At 40.7% G+C, this 14517-nt stretch overlaps 1 protein-coding gene across 1 annotated transcript; it reads right to left on the reverse strand.

The window, feature by feature from the left end:
• Positions 1 to 351: 351 nt before the first annotated feature.
• LOC145738217 (uncharacterized) lies at positions 352 to 14264 on the reverse strand. The gene is made up of 4 exons (XM_081993064.1): positions 14187 to 14264; positions 9348 to 9547; positions 9096 to 9264; positions 352 to 1554 (listed from the first exon to the last, which is right to left on the reverse strand). The coding sequence occupies exons 1-4, from the start codon at positions 14202 to 14204 to the stop codon at positions 1267 to 1269; spliced, it is 675 nt and encodes a 224-aa protein (XP_081849190.1). The 5' UTR covers positions 14205 to 14264; the 3' UTR covers positions 352 to 1266.
• Positions 14265 to 14517: the final 253 nt, after the last annotated feature.

The raw sequence follows: 14517 nt of genomic DNA on the forward strand, positions 1-14517 counted from the left end.
TGTCACTTTTGTCAATTGGCGCAACTTTGACGCCCTCTAGCGGCCAAACGGTGCAACCAAACGACGCAAATTGTCATATTTTCGGAAAGCTGACATTCCGGACTGTCATTTTGCTTCAGTGACATTTTGACGTCAAACGTCAAATTAGCAAGTTATTCAAGGTTAAATCGCCAGGTGTCACTTTTGTCAATTGGCGCAACTTTGACGCTCTCTATCGGCCAAACGGTGCAACCAAATGACACAAATTGTCATATTTTCGGAAAGCTGACATTCCGAACTGTCATTTTGATTCAGTGACATTTTGACGTCAAACGTCAAATTAGCGAGTTATTCAAGGTTAAAACGTCAGGTGTCACTTTTGTCAAACCACACTGACTAGCGTAACTTTGACGTCCTCTAGCGGCCAAACGGTGCAACCAAATGACATAAAATGTCATATTTTCGGAAAGCTGACATTCCGGACTGTCATTTTGCTTCAGTGACATTTTGACGTCAAACGTCAATTTAGCGAGTTATTCACGGCTGAAACGTCAAGTGTCAAATCAGTGTTTAGAAAACATTTTCAGTGTGCATTCAATCATTCAAACCTAAATTACTCACTTATTTGACACATTTTGTATAAACTTTTATACGTCATTGGATAGCTAATGAAAAGGGCTTTCCAACGATATGGCAACACTGGTTGATCGGTTGCTTCGTTTGGTCGCTAGAGGGCGTCAAAGTTAACCTAAGAAATTTTGAATTTTTTTGGTGCACTGTTTGATTCAAACCTAAATTACTCACTAATTTAAGACACTTTCTAGAAACTTTTATACGTCAATGGATAGCCAATGAAATGGGCTTTCCGAAAATATGGCAACATTGGTTGATCGGTTGCACCGTTTGGCCGCTAGAGGGCGTCAAAGTTTACCCAAAAAATTTCAACTTTTCCGGTGCACCGTTCGATTCAAACCCAAATTACTCGCTTATTTCACACACTTTGTATGGACTTTTATATATCGATGGAAAGCCCATTTCATGGGCTTTCCATCGACGTATGACACTTGCTGGGTTAGCGGCACGATTTGGCCGCTAGGGGGCGTCAAAACAAAACTAACCTTACTGGGTAAACATAACCTTTATTTTACAAAAAAACAGCCAAACTATCGACATTTTGAGGTTAAAAACACAACGCGCACACTCAATACACACTCAGTCAATATTTCCTAAAAAAAAAAATCAAAAAAAATGTCCGCTTAAGCCCTCCCACACCACTCCCGGTTAACTTTAACCGGAACCAAACTCAAACAGGTAACCGCTACCGAAACTGTACGGTTTACCCGGTTCGTCGGTGTATTCCGGTTCCTTTTCGCCCAGGGCGTTGTTGGTGGGCGTCGGATTCGCCCTTAGGGCGGCGTAGGGCGACTGACCCTGATAGACTGGGCGGGGCTGGGGGGCGGCCGTTTGGGCGAAAACTTTCGGGTGGTAGTACGATTGGGCGACGCCATTTTGCTGTTTCTGAGGGCGCTCGTACACTTCCGGTCTGTATTGGCCGTCGTCCTGGTTCGATCGCGGCTGAAAACGGAAATTAACCTTAAAACTTGTTTTTACCCTCTCACTCCCTGAGGAGGCCCTTGAGGGCAAAAACGCTCGAATACAATCTTGTAGAGGAGGAAATTTCCTACAACTTTCATTCTCTACGATTTTTTGAAATCCCGTTAAATAACGGAGCTACGCTCCGTTAAAAAACTTGATGTCTTCTGAGTCCAAACAGTTGCAGAGTTAACTTTGAAAATTCATATCTCCTAAACGGTTTCAAGTACGGACCTGATTTTTTGCTCAGACATGGTTCTGAGCCAGGGGAGTACTCACACCAAATTTCACTAAAATATTCCAAAAACCAGGGCCGTAGTGAGGGAAAAACCAACTAGGTGTCTTCTGAGCCAAAACCCAGTTTGTAGCAGAGTTAACTTTGAAAATTCATATCTTTTGAACCGTTTGGAGTACGAAGCTGATTTTTGGGTCAGAGACGGTTCTGAGCCAGGGGAGTACTCACACAAAATTTCACTAAAATATTCCAAAAACCAGGGCCGTAGTGAAGGAAAAACCAACTAAGTGTCTTCTGAGCCCAAACCCAGTTTGTAGCAGAGTTAACTTTGAAAATTCATATCTTCTGAACTGTATGGAGTACGGAGCTGATTTTTGGGTCAGAGACGGTTCTAAGCTAGGGAGAGTACTCACACAAAATTTTTGGGGTGTAAGTTCTTTTCACCCTGTAACTCCTTAAGGAGGCCCTTAAGGGCAAAAACGCTCGAATACAATCTTGTAGAGGAGGAAATTTCCTACAACTTTCATTCTCTACGATTTTTTGATAGCTCGTCAAATAACGGAGCTACGCTCCGTTAAAAAACTTGGTGTCTTCTGAGTCCAAAAAGTTGCAGAGTTAACTTTAAAAATTCATATCTTCTGAACTGTTTCAAGTACGGACCTGATTTTTGGCTCAGACACGGTTCTGAGCCAAGGGAGTACTCACACAAAATTTCACTAAAATATTTCAAAAACCAGAGCCGTAGTGAAGGAAAAACCAACTAAGTGTCTTCTGAGCCCAAACCCAGTTTCTAGCAAAGTTAACTTTGAAAATTCATATTTTCTGAACCGTTTGGAGTACGGACCTGATTTTTCGCTCAGACACGGTTCTGAGCCAGGGGAATACTAACACAAAATTTTTGGGGTGTAAGTCCTTTTCACCCTGTAACTCCTTAAGGAGGCCCTTGAGGGCAAAAACGCTCGAATACAATCTTGTAGAGGAGGAAATTTCCTACAACTTTCATTCTCTACGATTTTCTGATATCTCGTTAAATAACGGAGCTACGCTCCGTTAAAAAACTTGGTGTCTTCTGAGTCCAAACAGTTGCAGAGTTAACTTTGAAAATTCATATCTTCTGAACTGTTTGAGGTACGGAGCTGATTTTTGGCTCAGACATGGTTCTGAGCCAGGGGAGTACTCACGCAAAATTTCACTAAAATATTTTAAAAACCAGGACCGTAGTGAAGGAAAAACCAACTAAGTGTCTTCTGAGCCCAAACCCAGTTTGTAGCAGAGTTAACTTTAAAAATTCATATTTTCTGAACCGTTTGGAGTACAGACCTGATTTTTGGCTCAGAGACCAGTTCTGAGCCAGGGGAGTACTCACACAAAATTTTTGGGGTGTAAGTTCTTTTCACCCTGTAACTCCCTGAGGAGGCCCCTGAGGGCAAAAACGCTCGAATACAATCTTGTAGAGGAGAAAATTTCCTACAACTTTCATTCTTTACGATTTTCTGATAGCTCGTCAAATAACGGAGCTACGCTCCGTTAAAAAACTTGGTGTCTTCTGAGTCCAAACAGTTGCAGAGTTAACTTTGAAAATTCATATCTTCTGAACTGTTTGAGGTACGGAGCTGATTTTTGGCTCAGACATGGTTCTGAGCCAGGGGAGTACTCACACAAAATTTCACTAAAATATTCCAAAAACCAGGGCCGTAGTGAAGGGAAAACCGACTAGGTGTCTTCTGAGCCAAAACCCAGTTTGTGGCAGAGTTAACTTTGAAAATTCATATCTTCTGAACCGTTTGGAGTACGGAACTGATTTTTGGCTCAGAGACGGCTCAGAGCCAGGGGAGTACTCACACAAAATTTTTGGGGTGTAAGTTTTTTTCACCCTGTAACTCCTTAAGTAGGCCCTTGAGGGCAAAAACGCTCGAATACAATCTTGTAGAGGAGGAAATTTCCTACAACTTTCATTCTCTACGATTTTCTGATATCTCGTTAAATAACGGAGCTACGCTCCGTTAAAAAACTTGGTGTCTTCTGAGTCCAAACAGTGGCAGAGTTAACTTTGAAAACTCATATCTTCTGAACTGTTTGAGGTACGGAGCTGATTTTTGGCTCAGACATGGTTCTGAGCCAGGGGAGTACTCACACAAAATTTCACTAAAATATTTCAAAAACCAGGGCCGTAGTGAGGGAAAAACCAACTAGGTGTCTTCTGAGCCAAAACCCAGTTTGTGGCAGAGTTAACTTTGAAAATTCATATCTTCTGAACCGTTTGGAGTACAGACCTGATTTTTGGCTCAGAGACCAGTTCTGAGCCAGGGGAGTACTCACACAAAATTTTTGGGGTGTAAGTCCTTTTCACCCTGTAACTCCTTAAGGAGGCCCTTGAGGGCAAAAACGCTCGAATACAATCTTGTAGAGGAGGAAATTTCCTACAACTTTCATTCTCTACGATTTTCTGATATCTGGTTAAATAACGGAGCTACGCTCCGTTAAAAAACTTGGTGTCTTCTGAGTCCAAACAGTTGCAGAGTTAACTTTGAAAATTCATATCTTCTGAACTGTTTGAGGTACGGAGCTGATTTTTGGCTCAGACACAGTTCTAGGCCAGGGGAGTACTCACGCAAAATTTCACTAAAATATTTTAAAAACCAGGGCCGTAGTGAAGGAAAAACCAACTAAGTGTCTTCTGAGCCCAAACCCAGTTTGTAGCAGAGTTAACTTTAAAAATTCATATTTTCTGAACCGTTTGGAGTACAGACCTGATTTTTGGCTCAGAGACCAGTTCTGAGCCAGGGGAGTACTCACACAAAATTTTTGGGGTGTAAGTTCTTTTCACCCTGTAACACCTTAAGGAGGCCCTTGAGGGCAAAAACGCTCGAATACAATCTTATAGAGGAGGAAATTTCCTACAACTTTCATTCTCTACGATTTTCTGATATCTCGTTAAATAACGGAGCTACGCTCCGTTAAAAAACTTGGTGTCTTCTGAGTCCAAACAGTGGCAGAGTTAACTTTGAAAATTCATATCTTCTGAACTGTTTGAGGTACGAACTTGATTTTTGGCTCAGAGACGGTTCTGAGCCAGGGGAGTACTCACACAAAATTTCACTAAAATATTTCAAAAACCAGGGCCGTAGTGAAGGAAAAACCAACTAAATGTCTTCTGAGCCAAAACCCAGTTTGTGGCAGAGTTAACTTTGAAAATTCATAACTTCTGAACCGTTTGGAGTACAGACCTGATTTTTGGCTCAGAGACCAGTTCTGAGCCAGGGGAGTACTCACACAAAATTTTTGGGGTGTAACTTCTTTTCACCCTATAACTCCTTAAGGAGGCCCTTAAGGGCAAAAACGCTCGAATACAATCTTGTAGAGGAGGAAATTTCCTACAACTTTCATTCTCTACGATTTTTCGATAGCTCGTCAAATAACGGAGCTATGCTCCGTTAAAAAACTTGGTGTCTTCTGAGTCCAAACAGTTGCAGAGTTAACTTTGAAAATTCATATCTTCTGAACTGTTTGAGGTACGAACTTGATTTTTGGCTCAGAGACGGTTCTGAGCCAGGGGAGTACTCACACAAAATTGCACTAAAATATTTCAAAAACCAGGGCCGTAGTGAGGGAAAAACCAACTAGGTGTCTTCTGAGCCAAAACCCAGTTTGTAGCAGAGTTAACTTTGAAAATTCATATCTTCTGAACCGTTTGGAGTACGAAGCTGATTTTTGGGTCAGAGACGGTTCTGAGCCAGGGGAGTACTTACACAAAATTTCACTAAAATATTCCAAAAACCAGGGCCGTAGTGAGGGAAAAACCAACTAAGTGTCTTCTGAGCCCAAACCCAGTTTGTAGCAGAGTTAACTTTAAAAATTCATATTTTCTGAACCGTTTGGAGTACAGACCTGATTTTTGGCTCAGAGACCAGTTCTGAGCCAGGGGAGTACTCACACAACATTTTTGGGGTGTAAGTTCTTTTCACCCTGTAACTCCTTAAGGAGGCTTCTGAGGGCAAAAACGCTCGAATACAATCTTGTAGAGGAGAAAATTTCCTACAACTTTCATTCTCTACGATTTTCTGATATCTGGTTAAATAACGGAGCTACGCTCCGTTAAAAAACTTGGTGTCTTCTGAGTCCAAACAGTTGCAGAGTTAACTTTGAAAATTCATATCTTCTGAACTGTTTGAGGTACGGAGCTGATTTTTGGCTCAGACACAGTTCTAGGCCAGGGGAGTACTCACGCAAAATTTCACTAAAATATTTTAAAAACCAGGGCCGTAGTGAAGGAAAAACCAACTAAGTGTCTTCTGAGCCCAAACCCAGTTTGTAGCAGAGTTAACTTTAAAAATTCATATTTTCTGAACCGTTTGGAGTACAGACCTGATTTTTGGCTCAGAGACCAGTTCTGAGCCAGGGGAGTACTCACACAAAATTTTTGGGGTGTAAGTTCTTTTCACCCTGTAACTCCTTAAGGAGGCTTCTGAGGGCAAAAACGCTCGAATACAATCTTGTAGAGGAGGAAATTTCCTACAACTTTCATTCTCTACGATTTTCTGATATCTGGTTAAATAACGGAGCTACGCTCCGTTAAAAAACTTGGTGTCTTCTGAGTCCAAACAGTTGCAGAGTTAACTTTGAAAATTCATATCTTCTGAACTGTTTGAGGTACGGAGCTGATTTTTGGCTCAGACACAGTTCTAGGCCAGGGGAGTACTCACGCAAAATTTCACTAAAATATTTTAAAAACCAGGGCCGTAGTGAAGGAAAAACCAACTAAGTGTCTTCTGAGCCCAAACCCAGTTTGTAGCAGAGTTAACTTTAAAAATTCATATTTTCTGAACCGTTTGGAGTACAGACCTGATTTTTGGCTCAGAGACCAGTTCTGAGCCAGGGGAGTACTCACACAAAATTTTTGGGGTGTAAGTTCTTTTCACCCTGTAACACCTTAAGGAGGCCCTTGAGGGCAAAAACGCTCGAATACAATCTTATAGAGGAGGAAATTTCCTACAACTTTCATTCTCTACGATTTTCTGATATCTCGTTAAATAACGGAGCTACGCTCCGTTAAAAAACTTGGTGTCTTCTGAGTCCAAACAGTGGCAGAGTTAACTTTGAAAATTCATATCTTCTGAACTGTTTGAGGTACGAACTTGATTTTTGGCTCAGAGACGGTTCTGAGCCAGGGGAGTACTCACACAAAATTTCACTAAAATATTTCAAAAACCAGGGCCGTAGTGAAGGAAAAACCAACTAAGTGTCTTCTGAGCCCAAACCCAGTTTGTAGCAGAGTTAACTTTAAAAATTCATATTTTCTGAACCGTTTGGAGTACAGACCTGATTTTTGGCTCAGAGACCAGTTCTGAGCCAGGGGAGTACTCACACAAAATTTTTGGGGTGTAAGTTCTTTTCACCCTGTAACACCTTAAGGAGGCCCTTGAGGGCAAAAACGCTCGAATACAATCTTATAGAGGAGGAAATTTCCTACAACTTTCATTCTCTACGATTTTCTGATATCTCGTTAAATAACGGAGCTACGCTCCGTTAAAAAACTTGGTGTCTTCTGAGTCCAAACAGTGGCAGAGTTAACTTTGAAAATTCATATCTTCTGAACTGTTTGAGGTACGAACTTGATTTTTGGCTCAGAGACGGTTCTGAGCCAGGGGAGTACTCACACAAAATTTTTGGGGTGTAACTTCTTTTCACCCTATAACTCCTTAAGGAGGCCCTTAAGGGCAAAAACGCTCGAATACAATCTTGTAGAGGAGGAAATTTCCTACAACTTTCATTCTCTACGATTTTTCGATAGCTCGTCAAATAACGGAGCTATGCTCCGTTAAAAAACTTGGTGTCTTCTGAGTCCAAACAGTTGCAGAGTTAACTTTGAAAATTCATATCTTCTGAACTGTTTGAGGTACGAACTTGATTTTTGGCTCAGAGACGGTTCTGAGCCAGGGGAGTACTCACACAAAATTGCACTAAAATATTTCAAAAACCAGGGCCGTAGTGAGGGAAAAACCAACTAGGTGTCTTCTGAGCCAAAACCCAGTTTGTAGCAGAGTTAACTTTGAAAATTCATATCTTCTGAACCGTTTGGAGTACGAAGCTGATTTTTGGGTCAGAGACGGTTCTGAGCCAGGGGAGTACTTACACAAAATTTCACTAAAATATTCCAAAAACCAGGGCCGTAGTGAGGGAAAAACCAACTAAGTGTCTTCTGAGCCCAAACCCAGTTTGTAGCAGAGTTAACTTTAAAAATTCATATTTTCTGAACCGTTTGGAGTACAGACCTGATTTTTGGCTCAGAGACCAGTTCTGAGCCAGGGGAGTACTCACACAAAATTTTTGGGGTGTAAGTTCTTTTCACCCTGTAACTCCTTAAGGAGGCTTCTGAGGGCAAAAACGCTCGAATACAATCTTGTAGAGGAGGAAATTTCCTACAACTTTCATTCTCTACGATTTTCTGATATCTCGTTAAATAACGGAGCTACGCTCCGTTAAAAAACTTGGTGTCTTCTGAGTCCAAACAGTTGCAGAGTTAACTTTGAAAATTCATATCTTCTGAACTGTTTGAGGTACGGAGCTGATTTTTGGCTCAGACATGGTTCTGAGCCAGGGGAGTACTCACACAAAATTTCACTAAAATATTCCAAAAACCAGGGCCGTAGTGACGGAAAAACCAACTTGGTGTCTTCTGAGCCCAAACTCAGTTTGTAGCAGAGTTATTTTTGAAAATTCATATCTTTTGAACTGTATGGAATATGGAGCTGATTTTTGGGTCAAAGACGGTTCTAAGCTAGGGAGAGTACTCACACAAAATTTTTGAGGTGTAAGTTCTTTTCACCCTGTAACTCCTTAAGGAGGCCCTTGAGGGCAAAAACGCTCGAATACAATCTTGTAGAGGAGGAAATTTCCTACAACTTTCATTCTCTACGATTTTCTGATATCTCGTTAAATAACGGAGCTACGCTCCGTTAAAAAACTTGGTGTCTTCTGAGTCCAAACAGTTGCAGAGTTAACTTTGAAAATTCATATCTTTTGAACGGTTTGAGGTACGGACCTGATTTTTGGCTCAGACACGGTTCTGAGCCAGGAGAGTACTCACACAAAATTTCACTAAAATATTTCAAAAACCAGAGCCGTAGTGAAGGAAAAACCAACTAGGTGTCTTCTGAGCCAAAACCCAGTTTCTAGCAGAGTTAACTTTGAAAATTCATATCTTCTGAACCGTTTGGAGTACGGAGCTGATTTTTGGCTCAGAGACGGCTCAGAGCCAGGGGAGTACTCAGAAAATTTTGAAATTCACCTGCGAGTAGGCGGCTTGTTGTTGGGGCACGGGAACGGGCGCCACCGGTTGGGGAGCTTTGGGCAAATGGTCCGCCTCCAAAATTTTGAATCCCTCCTTGCCTGCGGTGTATTTTACTGAAATTTTTTTGCCGTTCGGGTCCACGTAGCTGTAGCCACCGGTCCGGGTTCTGTCAAAAAAAAATAAAAAAATTTTGAAAATTTTTCAAAAAAAAAATTTGAATTTTTCAAAATTTTTATTTTTTTTTCTTACCCATCAGGAGCGATGCTTTCGCCCTGCGCCAACCCATTTTCGGAGGTAAACAAATATTTGAAATTACCATCATGGTTCAGCGCCTGTTTATGGGTGAGTATTTGGGGTGGGGGCCGTCTCGGGTACTCGCTTTCCTCCTGGTACTGTCCCTGTTGGGCGTGGCACGTCGCCAACGCGATTCCCACCAGCAAACAACAATTCTAGAATCAGAAAAATGACAGTTTTTCACTCAGTTTGACAGATATCGCTAAAATGACAGCGGCAATGGATTCCCCGACCCCGAATTAGTCGAAAACGAGTATAAACTCGGTTTTTCAAATTTTGGCCGCCATCTTGGATTTTCTCCCTTCCGGTGACAGTTAGAGTGAAACTGACAGTTGCAATGGATTCGCCGACCCCAAATTAGTCGAAAACGAGTACAAACTCGAGGGGTGTAAGTGGATCGATATTAGAGTTGTGTGCGGAAAGTGTCTTTCCCGCACTAAAAACCAACTTTCTTGTTTTTTGAGGTAGAGCGCCCGTCTAACCGTCATTTTATGTTAAAATTTCCCGGAAAACACGCTGGTGAAGTCGGTTTTTTGATATCTCAAAAACTAACCGAGTCAGAGCTAAATATTCACATTTTAACCATCAATTTGTCAGTTACTCGGACTGAGTGACAGATAGGTGAAATCTGACTTCAGAATTGAAAGCGGCGACCCTGAATTAGTCGAAAACGAGTGGTCACTTAGGGGGTCCAAGTTGAAAAACAAAAAAGTTGCGTGCGGAAAGTGTTTCTCCCGCAAAAAACGTAACTTTTTTATTTTTTACGCTAGAGCGCCCGTCTAACCGTCAATTTATGTTAAAATTTCCTGGAAAACTTGCTGGTGAAGTCGGTTTTGCGATATCTCAAAAACTAACCGAGTTACAGATAAAATTTTACATTTTAACGATTAATTTGCCAAAAACTCGATTTGGGTGAGCGGTACGTGAATTCTGATTTTAGAACTGAAATCAGCGACCCCGAATTAGTCGAAAACAAGTATAATCTCGATTTTTTAAATTTTGGCCGCCATCTTGGATTTTCTCCCTTCCAGTGACAGTTAGAGTAAAACTGACAGTTGCAATGAATTCCCCGACCCCAAATTACTCGAAAACGAGTACAAACTCGAGGGGTGTAAGTTGATCGATATTAAAGTTGTGTGCGGAAAGTGTCTTTTCCACACTAAAAACCAACTTTCTTGTTTTTCAAGCTAGAGCGCCCGTCTAACCGTCATTTTATGCTAAAATTTTCCAGAAAAGCCACTGGTGCACTCGGTTTTACGATATCTCTAAAACTAACCGAGTTACACCAAAAATCTGACTTTTTTACCAGAAACTCGACCAGGTTAAGAGATACAAAAATTCTGAGTGCGGAATTGAAATCGGAGACCCCAAATTAGTCGAAAACGACTGGTCACTCGAGGGGTCCAAGTTGAAAAACAAAAAAGTTGCGTGGAAAGTGTCTTTTCCACACTAAAAACCAACTTTCTTGTTTTTCAAGCTAGAGCGCCCATCTAACCGTCATTTTATGCTAAAATTTTCCAGAAAAGCCACCGGTGCACTCGGTTTTACGATATCTCTAAAACTAACCGAGTTTCACCAAAAAAAACACATTTTTAACCTTGAATTTTGTGAAAGCTCGATCCGAGTGAAAAGTACGTGAATTCTGAGTGTACAGATCGATTCGGCATCCTCGAATCAGTCGAAAACGAGTACAAACACGACCCCTTTATCTCCACTCAAAATGGCAGAAAATGCAAATGGCGCCCACAACCGCCATTTTGAATTTCACCAAAAAAAATCGAGTTTGAACTCGTTTTCTACTAATTTCACGTCAAGGAATTCAAAAAAACTAAAATTATTTGCATAATTCAAACCCGACTGTCATAAAAAAATTTATTAAAAAAAAAAAAAAAAAAAAAAAATCCCAACCCAAGAATTGAACCCGCGCAACCCGCAGAACGCTAAATCCATCACGTGACTTATTCCAACCAATTTCTGAATTTTAATCATTTTTTTGCTAAAATTAATTCAATTGCCGTACCGAACGTGAATTATCGTAAATTTCGATTATTCGGCACGAAAAAGTCACTTTCACGCACTACAAATTCGGTATGCGTTTACTAGACCGCGAAAGCAAAAAACAAATGGCGATTACGCCATATTTACACGGTCCGAAGCGTTGTTTGAATTAAAATCCATTTAAAACGTTAGTGTCGTAACTTTGTTGAAATGTGTATTTTACAATTCAAGGTGAAAAATGTGGTTTTTTAGGTGAAACTCGCTTAGTTTTGGAGATATCGTAAAACCGAGTGCACCGGTGGCTTTTCTGGAAAATTTTAGCATAAAATGACGGTTAGACGGGCGCTCTAGCTCAAAAAGCAAAAAAGTTGGTTTTTAGTGCGGCAAAGACACTTTCCGCGCAACTTTTTTGTTTTTCAACTTGGACCCCCCGAGTGACCAGTCGTTTTCGACTAATTTGGGGTCGCCGATTTCAATTCCGCACTCAGAATTTATGTATCTCTGAACCTGGTCGAGTTTCTGGTAAAAAAGTCAGATTTTTGGTGTAACTCGCTTGGTTTGGGAGATATCAGAAAACCGACCTCACCGGTGTGTTTTCCGGGAAATTTTAGCATAAAATGACGGTTAGACTGGCGCTCTAGCTTAGAAAGCAAGAAAGTTGGTTTTTAGTGCGGTAAAGACACTTTCCGCACACCACTTTAATATCGATCCACTTACACCCCTCGAGTTTGTACTCGTTTTCGACTAATTTGGGGTCGGGGAATCCATCGCAACTGTCAGTTTTACTCCAACTGTCACTGGAAGGGAGAAAATCCAAGATGGCGGCCAAAATTAAAAAAATCGAGTTTGTACTCGTTTTCGACTAATTTGGGGTCGAGGAATCGATTCCCGTTGTTAGTTTTACTATATCTGACGAAATAACTTATTATTATGAATTTATTTATTTTTTGACAAACGCGGTATAATCAGTGGGGAAGATAACCAACTTCGGAGCCCCCTAGCGGCCAAACGGAACAACTAACAATTAAAAAAGGGGATATTTTTGGAAAGCCCTTTTCATTGGCTATCCATTGACATATAAAAGTCTATACAAAGTGTCTCAAATAAGTGAGTAATTTAGGTTTGAATCAAACAGTGCACCAGAAAAGTTCAAAATTTCTTGGGTAAACTTTGACGCCCTCTAGCGGCCAAACGGTGCAACCGATTAAAACAAGCGGCCATATTTTTGGAAAGCCCATTTCATTGGCTATCCATTGACATATAAAAGTTTCTAGAAAATGTCTTAAATAAGTGAGTAATTTAGGTTTGAATGACTGAGTGCACCAGAAAAGTTCAAAATTTCATAGGTAAACTTTGACGCCCTCTAGCGGCCAAACGGTGCAACCTATCAACCAATGTTGCCATATTTTCGGAAAGCCCTTTTCATTGGCTATCCATTGACGTATAAAAGTTTCTAGAAAGTGTCTTAAATTAGTGAGTAATTTAGGTTTGAATGACTGAGTGCACCAGAAAAGTTCAAAATTTCTTAGGTAAACTTTGACGCCCTCTAGCGCCCAAACGGTGCACTCAATCAACCAATGTTGCCATATTTTTGGAAAGCCCATTTCATTGGCTATCCATTGACATATAAAAGTTTCTAGAAAATGTCTTAAAAAAGTGAGTAATTTAGGTTTGAATCAAACAGTGCACCAGAAAAGTTCAAAATTTCTTGAGTTAACTTTGACGCCCTCTAGCGCCCAAACGGCGCAACCGATTAAAACAAGCGGCCATATTTTTGGAAAGCCCATTTCATTGGCTATCCATTGACATATAAAAGTTTCTAGAAAATGTCTTAAATTAGTGAGTAATTTACGTTAGAATGTAGGAATGCACTAGAAAAGTTCAAAATTTCTTAGGTTAACTTTGACGCCTTCTAGCGCCCAAACGGTGTAACCGATCAACCAGTGTTGCCATATCGTTGAAAAGCCCATTTCATTAGCTATCCATTGACGTATAAAAGTTTCTAGAAAGTGTCTTAAATAAGTGAGTTATTTAGGTTAGAATGTAGGAATGCACTAGAAAATTTCAAAATTTCTTGGGTAAACTTTGACGCCCTCTAGCGCCCAAACGGTGCAACCGATTAAAACAAGCGGCCATATTTTTGGAAAGCCCATTTCATTGGCTATCCATTGACGTATAAAAGTTTCTAGAAAGTGTCTTAAATAAGTGAGTTATTTAGGTTAGAATGTAGGAATGCACTAGAAAATTTCAAAATTTCTTGGGTAAACTTTGACGCCCTCTAGCGCCCAAACGGTGCAACCGATTAAAACAAGCGGCCATATTTTTGGAAAGCCCATTTCATTGGCTATCCATTGACGTATAAAAGTTTCTAGAAAGTGTCTTAAATAAGTGAGTTATTTAGGTTAGAATGTAGGAATGCACTAGAAAATTTCAAAATTTCTTGGGTAAACTTTGACGCCCTCTAGCGCCCAAACGGTGCAACCAATCAACCAATGTTGCCATATTTTCGGAAAGCCCATTTCATTGGCTATCCATTGACGTATAAAAGTTTCTAGAAAATGTCTTAAATTTGTGAGTAATTTAGGTTTGAATCAAACAGTGCACCAGAAAATTCAAAATTTCTTGGGTAAACTTTGACGCCCTCTAGCGGCCAAACCACCCAATCAACCAATCAAAATTTATATACCGTTGGAAAGCCCATTTCATTGGCTATCCATTGACGTATAAAACTCCGCAAAAAAAATGAAAAATAAGGGAGTAATTAACCCTTAAAGGGGCGCGTGTAAAACAACTCACCCTAATCGAACCGAACATGTCAAAACGAGCACACAAACACGCAAGAACAGTTTACTAACTGAAATTGACTTGTTCGAATTGACCGGTGCCCCTTTATAAGATAACGGCAACGAGAGAAAGTAGGGAGTTTTCGCGTTGGCACGCTAAAATGTCGTTACGACATTTTTAGCGTAAAAAGCGTGCAAAAGAGGGCGAAAGTGGCGCTTTTTAACGGTGAACGGTGCGAAAAGTCGCCGCAAATTTTCAAGTGGCGCTGCATATCGTTCGCGCTTTTTTATTCGCTGAACTATGCGACTTATGTAAAGTCTGGTTTGACTTACTTTTCCCCGAC

This window comes from Ips typographus, linkage group LG15 (genome assembly GCF_016097725.1).
Source record: "Ips typographus isolate SLU linkage group LG15, UJ_Ityp_2.0, whole genome shotgun sequence".
Lineage (NCBI taxonomy): Eukaryota > Metazoa > Arthropoda > Insecta > Coleoptera > Curculionidae > Ips > Ips typographus.